At 39.4% G+C, this 10,574-nt stretch overlaps 1 protein-coding gene across 5 annotated transcripts in view; it reads right to left on the bottom strand.

Annotated features, from left to right (window-relative positions):
• Positions 1–7,977: 7,977 nt before the first annotated feature.
• The window catches only part of LOC135107705 (PAN2-PAN3 deadenylation complex catalytic subunit PAN2-like), a 29,724-nt gene continuing 27,127 nt past the window's right edge, over positions 7,978–10,574 (bottom strand). For all 5 annotated transcript variants that reach the window (XM_064017890.1, XM_064017888.1, XM_064017887.1 and 2 more), the window contains 2 exons: positions 10,089–10,198; positions 7,978–9,233 (listed from right to left, as the gene is read on the bottom strand). In XM_064017890.1, the coding sequence (XP_063873960.1) occupies positions 9,055–9,233; positions 10,089–10,198 (289 nt within the window). In that variant the 3' untranslated portion in view covers positions 7,978–9,054. The remainder of the gene's footprint in view (positions 9,234–10,088; positions 10,199–10,574) is intronic.

Raw genomic sequence — 10,574 nt, 5'->3', positions numbered from 1 at the left:
ATTCGAGCTCTATTTACACAAGCTCAGGCTATCGTTCCGTTTCTATTTATAGTAAACTGACAAGTCGGTCTATTCCGTCTCCTAGGCAACGTAGTTAACTCCGTTACCTATCTACGTGGCCTCAGCTATAGGGCACCCTTCTTGAAAGCACCAGGCTACTAGTGACTCACCACCGCTTGTCCATCTTCACTACAGGCACAGCTAATCACAAAAGTAACAAATATCTATACCGTCCTCCAGACAAAAGTAACCTTAAATTACACCCATCCATTCCTTGAGACTTTTGCTAGCTTTTAACAATACAGTTAATGTAGAGCGGTGGAGTGAAAACAAACGGCTTGACAACCTTCAGATCCGCTGTTCATTGACATTCCCTTGTATTCACTTATTTCTAGCAAACTAACATTCAGCAGTCAGTCCAGCTTATCAGTGTCATCTAAGGCGATGCCGCAGAAACGTATTGTCTCCTTCCTCCTCGTACTAATTGCTCCTAATGCCAGGTTATTGGGCGAGGCTTCCATATCACTTACACCTGGCCGGCACCCCCATCAGGTCTCGTTACACCTCAATTATACATTATCAGCCAAACAGGATATTGCCCCGCGTGTTGTTTTTGTTTTGTTCTTGTCTCCTCATCGCCTGGACGGTTATACTAATTTCATGAACATAATCACTTGGTAAAAACAAAATATTGTTTCCATATCCCATTTTCTTCCAACAGTTTCAACTTATTGTTGTTCCTCCTACTCCTTCACCTTCTCTTCCCTTCCTCTAATTCTTCCTAGCTTAATTTCTGGGAGTCCTAATTTAACTGTTCACAATTATATACAAAAAGACTAACCTTGGAAGAAGCAGCCAGCTCTGTATTGGCGAAATTGAGTAAAAACAGTAGACGCACAAGCACCCAATCAAAACAAAACATAACGAGTCAGCTGATCACGGCGTGATTCAGCGGCCGCTGCTGCCATCTGTGGACACTTGAAGATTTCCCGCTAATAATCTTTCGTGTGTGTGTGTGTGTGTGTGTGTGTGTGTGTGTGTGTGTGTGTAGCAGCATTTATCATTCTTGAGAGAAAATTAGTTATATTCTTTGCTCCATCGTATGATTTGTTTACATAAGAAGTGTTCGATTATCTAAACCGAGCAGGCTGGCAGATTGGTAAAAGAGCAAGGCTACTTATTCATTCCATATTTGAATGGTTACTTATTTATCACATAGCTATTACTGTTTACGATAAAGAGAGACGTAACGCTTATATATGCTAAGTTTACCGTCCACTCACAGATCTTGGCAGTGTAATAATGTTGGCTACGAATACGGACACAGTTCAAACATGGCTCATTATCTTCATGTCTGAATAGTTCAAACAAAGCATTGCGGGTGATCACTGACTAGACAATAAATCGTCTGTACTACGAGAAGGTTCAAAGTAGTAGTAGTAGTAGTAGTAGTAGTAGTAGTAGTAGTAGCTGTAGTAGTAGTAGTAGTAGTGTGTGTGTGTGTGTGTGTGTGTGTGTGTGTGTGTGTGTGCGCAACGGTTTAGCCATAACCACAGTTCTGATCATTCGTCACATGGCTACAAGCGAGAAAATTCATAATTTACTTTTAAAACACACGATTCTGTGCTGAAATTGTTGGAATCTCCCTAAGAAAGGGTATTAAAGAAAGATAAATTGGTTGTTCACTGCAAGTAGTAATGCAGAACAAAATTAATGAAAAGGTACTTTCTTTTATTTCTCTTCATCTATGGATCACGAGTATGATGTACGAGTATGTGTCTTCAAAATATCACACTTCACAGATATCAGTTGTGTTTGGTTTCGCAATAATCAGCATTCTTGCCTCACCCAGTCTCTGACACGGAAATGTGAAGTGAAGAGTCGTTCCTGGGTAGAAGGATTGGCGGTAACACAAGGCAATAGGCTGCGTGTCGTAAAGAGTTGGCACAGATAAGACGCTGTATCGTATGAATAACACTCCCTGAAAAAAAAAAAAATAAATAATAAATAAATAATAATAAAAGTGTTTCGTTAGACTAAGAATTCATTCCTAAAGAGAAACATTACAGGTTCTACTCGTACACATTCTCGAAAGCCTGACGCATGATCCCTGTCGTCATGCACAAAGGCACAAACCTCTACATAAGCTAGAAATCTTCACTGTCGTATTTATCCACAAATCAATTCCTAGTCAGTACATATTAGCAACCGATTACATCACACTCATCCGTTGCATCCAAGAAGCAGATGAGTGCTACGCCAACATTGAATAAAAGGACTGCGAGCAAAAGCGAGCAGTTTTTAAGCAGACAGGAAAACATAAAGGATCTCAGAATACTCATGAGGTCTACTCTTGCTTGAGGAAAGAGTCGTGGGTTTCACAGAAGGCGTCCAACCAACACTAATCATACACACCTGCACCCATTAAGCTGTAGTGCTCCATGGTCCGCACCTGACTCATCGCAGGCATATACGAGTATACTTGCACGCATAGCGATTAGTGAGGCATTCAACTTTAAATGTTCGAAAGATAAGAACATTGAGATCGCTCTCTTCCTGTAGTCGAACAAATGCTGTTAATTATCACACACTGTGTAATGTCAAGGGAAACATAATGGAGCTGCAACTATGTTGTGCAAAAACTTATTTGTTCTGCCGTGTGCTCACTTGGCATCATCCCCAATTGCTGCTAACGTGTGTCCACCTGCAATTACTCCTAAAATTTGCCCATACTGTTTAAGTAAGCACGGACTAAGCATCGAGTAGCGTTATTATGATCTTGACACAACGTTCTAACAGAATACTCACAATTTCTTCTATGCCATAACCCCTGTCCTAAGATTTCCTCCCGCTACTGATGTGAATTCCCGTCATTTATTTGTCCAGTATGTGACGGGGAGCAAATTCATTAACATTCTCTCTCTCTCTCTCTCTCTCTCTCTCTCTCTCTCTCTCTCTCTCTCTCTCTCTCTCTCTCTCTCTCTCTCTCTCTCTCTCTCTCTCTCTCTCTCGAGTTTAGACGCGGTGACCCTCACGCCTCTCAGGCATGGGTGAGCCGTGCGGTGCCGTTGAAGAAACTCATAAAATATGCTGAATTAAATCAATAAATGAATGTGAATGAAGGCTTTAAATTGCATTTTTATCGATATGGATAGCACATATGAATATCATAGCAGGTATATGAAACGGAGGGAACAGTGCAATGCAAGTCTTATGAGAGTCCTCCTCGGGGTGGAGTTAGGCTGTGAAGGTCCATTAAAGTTCTTGCCTGGTAATCCTCTCCTGTGATGGTGAACACTAACAGTTCTTGAGCCTTTGTCCGAAACCCACGGAAACGTCTGGGGAGGAGAAAAATATGGAGTGTGCCGCGTCTAATAATTGCCTTGGCGATCAATAAAAGTTCTGACTGAACAAAGACGAGGATGATTGCTAGACAATGATATTCCACATTAGACGAAACATATTTCCTTGTATCTGTCCTTCCTGTGTAATCCTTAGTGGAATAAGCTTTTATAATCTAAGTAACGAGCTTTGGCTTTTAAATACCACTTAGGTCTTGTACATCATCGTCGAGCTTTATTGAATTTTTATATCAATAAACTCTTGTACAAGTACCGAGGTTTTGTTTACTTTTTATACCGACAAGCTCTTGTTCCCTAAACAATAAGGTTTTAGTAACAAATCCCTGGTGAATCACATGTTCACGAAATCAGGAGATGAATCTTTACCCTGTAACATTAACAACCTGTGCACCATGCAGTTGTGATGCTCCAACAACCCATTTGATTATTGGTGTCATCATTACTTCAGAGTTGTTTCATGTGACGGTAAACTTTAAAAAAAAAAAAAGCCTCTAAACACAATAAATAATAAACAATGTGATATAATATACAATATGACAAAATTCATGCATTATTCCCAAGGTTTGCTACTTACAAGGCATACAGTGACAAGTAACTGAGACGACCTGTTATTAATCCATCACCACCAACACATCTGCGACTGCAGGGGTTCACATAGTACACAACCATGCATCCCACCACACGTCGCCACCATCGCTGTCGCCACAACAGCCAAGCAAAGCCACGTGCACAGCTTAGCAGGAGCCTGTGTATGATGTAAAGTTTTATGACATGGAGAGGAAAGCTTATATTTGCTTTAAGTTGCATAGTTTATTTGGCACGATGGTAAATATATGTTTATACGAAGTGAATTCTTTCATGTGATTCTTATTGAATTTTCATACATTCTCTTTCCATCATGATCACACACTCAAAGTATGGAGGGAACTGAAGACATAATAGTCAATGCAAATATCTTGACTCGTCATAATTATACATATATCTGGTTTTCTGTGAAGTGCAGTGCATACATATTCACACTGTATAGAACAAGCACTACGACTGTTATCATTATCATCTCACTGAAAATGGTCAGTTTAGTCAGTGGGACTGATTCCACGAACAAATATCGAGAATTATTATGCGTTCAAGCTCATTGTATCTTACTGACAGCAGAAAAAAGCTGCCATTCAACTTAAGCCGCCACAGCTGGGTGGCTTAACGTTTTAATTAAAAACTTGCTAATCATATTTGCTTTCTTGACACTATTGTGATGTTTGTCATTCTTGGGATAATGGAGTGGTGGCCAGACACGATGAAACAAAGAACCACACACAAATCTACTCTCTCTCTCTCTCTCTCTCTCTCTCTCTCTCTCTCTCTCTCTCTCTCTCTCTCTCTCTCTCTCTCTTCTATCTATCATTATCTCTCATTATCTTCTCCCTCCTTCCTCTCTGTCTCTCAGTCCCCTTGTCGGTAGCTTTCCTTTGTTAACGTAATAAGATGACGATCCTCTAATTTACATATGAAAGACCTTCGAGGCTTCCTATTTCACAATGTACTGCGCAAGGAGCAAGTGGCCGGTACGCGCCGCGGGCTGCTCGGCAAATCGTCTATCACAACAACATGAAATTCCTCCGTCACATCAGAGCACGCTGCAGATTTGCACGGTTCTTTATGATTACGGTGCTTTTTCTTCTTTCCCTGCGCATACAGATTGTTATTGGTGAATGTCTTTTTTTTTCAAAATTGAGTGAATCGTTAGCAGTAAATCACCTGTGAATAATTTTTCCGCATTAGTAAAGACAAGAAAATAGTAATAGAAAAGAAAGAATGCGAAATATCCATTATATAACACTAAGATTATAAAACTCACAAGCAAAAGAGTTCCCAAAGGACAGCACAACACACACACACACACACACACACACACACCAGCGGGAGTGAAAAGCGACGCAACATTTTGGGAGAGGAGAGGACGCACAGGCCGCACCAAACCAGCTGTTCTGAAGGTCCCGCCCTGTAATCTTCTAATTAAATGAATGATTATAACTTCATTGATGGCAGTGTTCTGGCTTGCTTGACCCAACCCACGTGGCGATCGGTGATTTGGAAAGAAGAGAAGGTGAAGGAGGAGGAGGAAGATGAGGTGTGGGAGGAGGAGGAAGGAGATGTTTGATGTTAGCCGACCTGAGGAATGTTTTAAGGGCTCTCTCTCTCTCTCTCTCTCTCTCTCTCTCTCTCTCTCTCTCTCCTTAGTCGATCTATGTTGTGTGTCTGCTTATTAATGAGGTGAGGTCACTACAAACCTAAGAGAGAGAGAGAGAGAGAGAGAGAGAGAGAGAGTCAAGTGTAATGTGAGTGATTTGAAGGAGGAGGAGGAGGAGGAGGAGGAAGAAGAGGGGTAGAAGGAAGACCCAACACCCATTATGGCGGCAGTTAGCAGCGGCGGGAGGGGTGTTGGGACAGGGAGGATGAGACGAGATGGGAAAGGAGGAGAAAGAGGAGGAGGAAGAGGAGAAGAAGAAGGGGGAGGAGGTCACATTAACATATCAATGGCTCTTAACTCGCTAACTGTGACCTTCCAGCCTCTTAACAGACCACCCTCAATGACCTCGCCCGACACGTCCTGCTGCATCGGAGGTGGTGATGGTGGTGGTGGTGGTGGTAGTAGGAAGGACGAAGTGTCAGTCGCCTCTTTATCATCACCAGGGGTTGTACACATTCAAGTTTCAAGCCACCAGGTACGCAGACCGCTTCTCTCCTTCTCTGCTGGGTGTCAAGAATACTTCACCTCCTATACAGGTGGTCCAAGTTCTCTTCTCTCTCTCTCTCTCTCTCTCTCTGCTAACGTGAGAGAGAGAGAGAGAGAGAGAGAGAGAGAGAGAGAGAGAGAGAGAGAGAGAGAGAGAGAGAGAGAGAGAGAGAGAGAGAGAGAGAGAGAGAAGCTATTCAGCCCAGTACAAAACAGACAAGATGAGGTGCATATTTACGCAATTAATCCACAGCGGCGATCACTGACCAGCAACATGTCTCTGCTCGTTAGCAATTCATGGCTATTCGTTTTCTTTCGCCGGCTATCACACCATGGCAAAGAAAACATAAATGTTATATATATATATATATATATATATATATATATATATATATATATATATATATATATATATATATATATATATATATATATATATATATATCATAAGATGATATTTAATATGTTGGCAATATTCTAGTGCGTTGACCATGAAGGACTTTGATTCACCGAAAAATTAGACGATAACCTGAAATTTGTTAGTCACTTATATATTAATCATACAAATACTCGTATATTGAAAGTATTTGTGACTAAATTTATCTCGTCCATGAAAGGAGTTCCTATAATGGCACGTGTCATAGGCAATGAAGTGACATAAATGAGGAGGGTGAAAGATTGTGATAGCGATGCACTGAATAGGCATATCAGGTCTGGGTAGGAGAGTGAAAGGTATTCCATTACTGCCGTTAAGGAAGCTACATCACCGTGTTGAGCGTGTGCATTCCTTCCCTGCCTTCACCTATCGCTGCTCACAGTTTACATACTTAGAGAGGCTAATGAACGGCGACTTTTATTGACTGTTTAACAGCAATGCTATAGATACGGGTTATCCTTCAATTCATATCCAGAAAAAAAACATGCTTACATTTGTAAAGCAGACGCAGCGCGCTTGATGTTGCGGATGACGCATCCATCACGAAATATAGACCCATCAGTTCAAATAATTACATATGAAACTATCGTTGGCGCTTCGAATGAGTCATAATGTTCAATCCAATCTCACATTTTAAAAGGTTTCTGCCATTAATTTTCAAAGCCTAGCTGTATTTTCCTTTACGGCCCCTGATGAAAGTGGTGGTCAAGACATTTACCCTAATGATACCGAAAGATCAATCTTACAAGTCATCATGGCAAACCTCACACTACCAAGTTATATTCGCTCTTTTGACAGCCTGCATACATACTTACGTGAGCGGGTTTCGTCTCCTCGCTGCACAGACCCAGTAAAGCTCCAAACAAGGCGGAAATATGACAGACGCGCGACGTTAGACAAGCGGAATCTTGGACGAAAGCTCCCGGCTACCATTCAATGTAAATGTGGGCACCCGTTATCATGTTTTATGGATCAACTCTCTCGACCAGACTCCCGACTTGAGTGCGACTTCCACTACTAAACTTGTCCTGCCTGATGGAATTTTCTACCTTAATCCTTGCTGCAGGACTCACCATAAATTGACTCTCGAGCATGACAGTTCTGTGTACAAAAAAAAATTTAGTATTGATGATATGATCGTTCCTTAGAGTTCCGAACAAGGAATCGAAATAGCATCAAAGGCATCCCGCTCCAGACACCTTGCTAACGTGTTGACGTCTGGGGTGGATCACGGGCTTCAAGGATCACCCGGTGGTGGGTCCTGACTGTTGATGAGGCGCATTTTGGTGGGGATATGAACTGTTCACACTAGAGAAGCCAATGTCAACGAGATGCCTCCCGGGATACCGAACATATTGCTGCTAAAAACACTTGGGTGGAAGCAGCTGATGCGGCTGGTGTAAGGGTGTGCTGTATTGCTTTGTGATGGTTACTAATGCTCATCCTGGACTTGATCTTTATTTTTTCATTTACAAAGGATCAATAGTAAAAATAAAACTTTAAACATTAAGTACATACCTCTCCCTTGTTCACAGATCACATTTTTGTGTTAATTCTTTATATAAAATATGTTATTTACAGATTACTATATAGAAAATGCTAAAAAATATAGTCTGCAGTACTAGACCATTTTACATTTTATTTTTGTAACATGCATAACATATACTTGTGTGTGTGTGTGTGTGTGTGTGTGTGTGTGTGTGTGTGTGTGTGTGTGTGTGTGTGTGTATGTATATATATATATATATATATATATATATATATATATATATATATATATATATATATATATATATATATATATATATATATATATGTATGTACACACACACACACAAACCAATCAATAAACAGATAACCTGTGATGAAAACCACTCACTGCCCATTGCCATTAAAATAAATACAGTACTGACTACCAATGAACATCTCCAAAGAACACTAACGTATAATTTACTCAAATATGAGTCATGAGAGACTTAGCTAAAATAACCATAAACAGTTCCACTATCTGCGTTTACAACCAACATATGATTTAATAATTGGATGAAATTATTGCACCATTTTTCATATTACTGAGACACACACACACACACACACACACACACTTTTACCAAGTTTATGAATGAGCATTTTCTTGCAAAATATTTTCAGCCATCACAGTTTTCAAAATATTTATATCAGTGGTTGTGAGCCTGTATCTTAAAAGATACTCAAATTTATATTCCTTTTTATGATATGTCAACATAAACTGATGACTTGTGAGATATCCCTCTTACCTTATATAAAAAAATAAATAAATAAAAACTAATAAGTAATTTTCCCACATACAAGGGACAACAAAATAAAAAATTCAAACATACAAACATTATCCATTAATAAAAAAAGAAATCTAAAATAAATATTTGTACATTTATGTTGATGCATTAGGTATGAATACCACAACTGCTTCATCTTCTGTCAATACCACACTGTACCTAAAACACCATGTGGAATGTCCCTCACTCATTCCAAATTGCTCCATTCTACTCATCTTCTTCTTCGCCAGGAACCCTCCACTGAGCCTTCTTACCAGCTTCATACAGTTTTTGCAGCTCCATCACCAGGTCTCCTTCAGCTTTCAGTTCACAGTACTTCTGGTAGAGTGCAAGAGCTGTCCTGGCATCCTCAATACTGTCATGGGTGACACTCTGGATCTTGAGTTCTGTAAATTTATGCCACATTTCTAAGTCTTATATCAAAGATAGGGTTGGGATAAAAAAAAGGAGGAATATAGAGCATGATGGTAAATATCTATAACAGAATTGATGAGTAATGTAAATGTGAGGAAATGTAAATGGGAGTGGTCTCTCATGGTAGTATGACCACATAAAGAAAGGCAGAAAATGAGACAAAGTAAAGTAGAAGTGACAGATGCAAAGTGGAAAAAAGACCCAATGAAATAGGAATGTGTTGTAAACTATGTGAAAGGAAGCAAAAGCAGGATGAGATGATCAGAGCACGCGAGGATGAAAGAAATACAAGGGCAGGAGCAAATAGGCTTTGGTGGCCCTCATCTAGACTGTTTTTTTTCAGTTTGCTTACAAGGGACTCATTTCTTTCTTTATTCTACACATTTCTTAATTTTCAAAAAGTTTTAAAATCCTTGATTAACATTGTATCATAGTTAGTCAGGAAAAGAATCATTAAAATTTGATTTCATCAGATTATATGAAAAGACTATTTTCTTCTTATTTTTTACTACCACTTTGAACCCTGTTCATGGACCGGCATCTCAGTGGGCCTTTTTTTTTTTATTGGATTTTTGTTGCCCTTGGCCAATCAATGTCCCTCCAAAAAAAAAAAAAAAAAAAAAAAAAAAAAAAAGGTGGTAGACATAACCATGGTTGGTGCATCCAAACAAGCACATGTACACTAAATTATCCATGTCATGAAGAGTTCATGAAAAGCACTACAAATGCAACTTTCCTAAAGCAATGATTTAAACTTCAATAACATAAAAAATTAAAGCCAGAAAACTTTAAAAAGTTAAATGATATGAAAGCAGCTCTTCACTTACTCAGGAAATGCCAAGCAAGAAACTTGAGAGACACCATGCGGTTGTGGGACATGTGGAAGAGGTGCACTGTGTCTATCAGTTGAGCCATGGGAACAGTCATGTTGATTACTCTGTAAAGAAGAAAAAATTTACTTTAAGAAAATCCAACTTAAGGATGGTAAAGAAATTTAATTTTACATTTCATTATTAAAATGGGGATTTCTTTTTCCTCAATCCTTGTGGTTAATATGAAAGGGCACACAATAAGGAATCCTGTAGAATGCTAACCAAATTAAATATGGTACAGTCACAATCCAAAATGTGCAGTCATCTAGTATAAGTGTTCATGCATTACAAAATAGTTATTGAAACTTAAATCAGAATTATGTCAATTTAAAATCAATAATTTAAGGACAAATGAAAAGCAATGTGGATCCTTAAATCCTGCTGCTATGCTCCTTAATGGCAAGTGCTTAATTTACGTCACTGGTAGGAAGCCTATATCTT

This window comes from Scylla paramamosain, chromosome 15, assembly GCF_035594125.1.
Source record: "Scylla paramamosain isolate STU-SP2022 chromosome 15, ASM3559412v1, whole genome shotgun sequence".
Lineage (NCBI taxonomy): Eukaryota > Metazoa > Arthropoda > Malacostraca > Decapoda > Portunidae > Scylla > Scylla paramamosain.
Note: the sequence above shows the minus strand (reverse complement) of the source record. Positions and strands in the feature narration are given on the sequence as shown.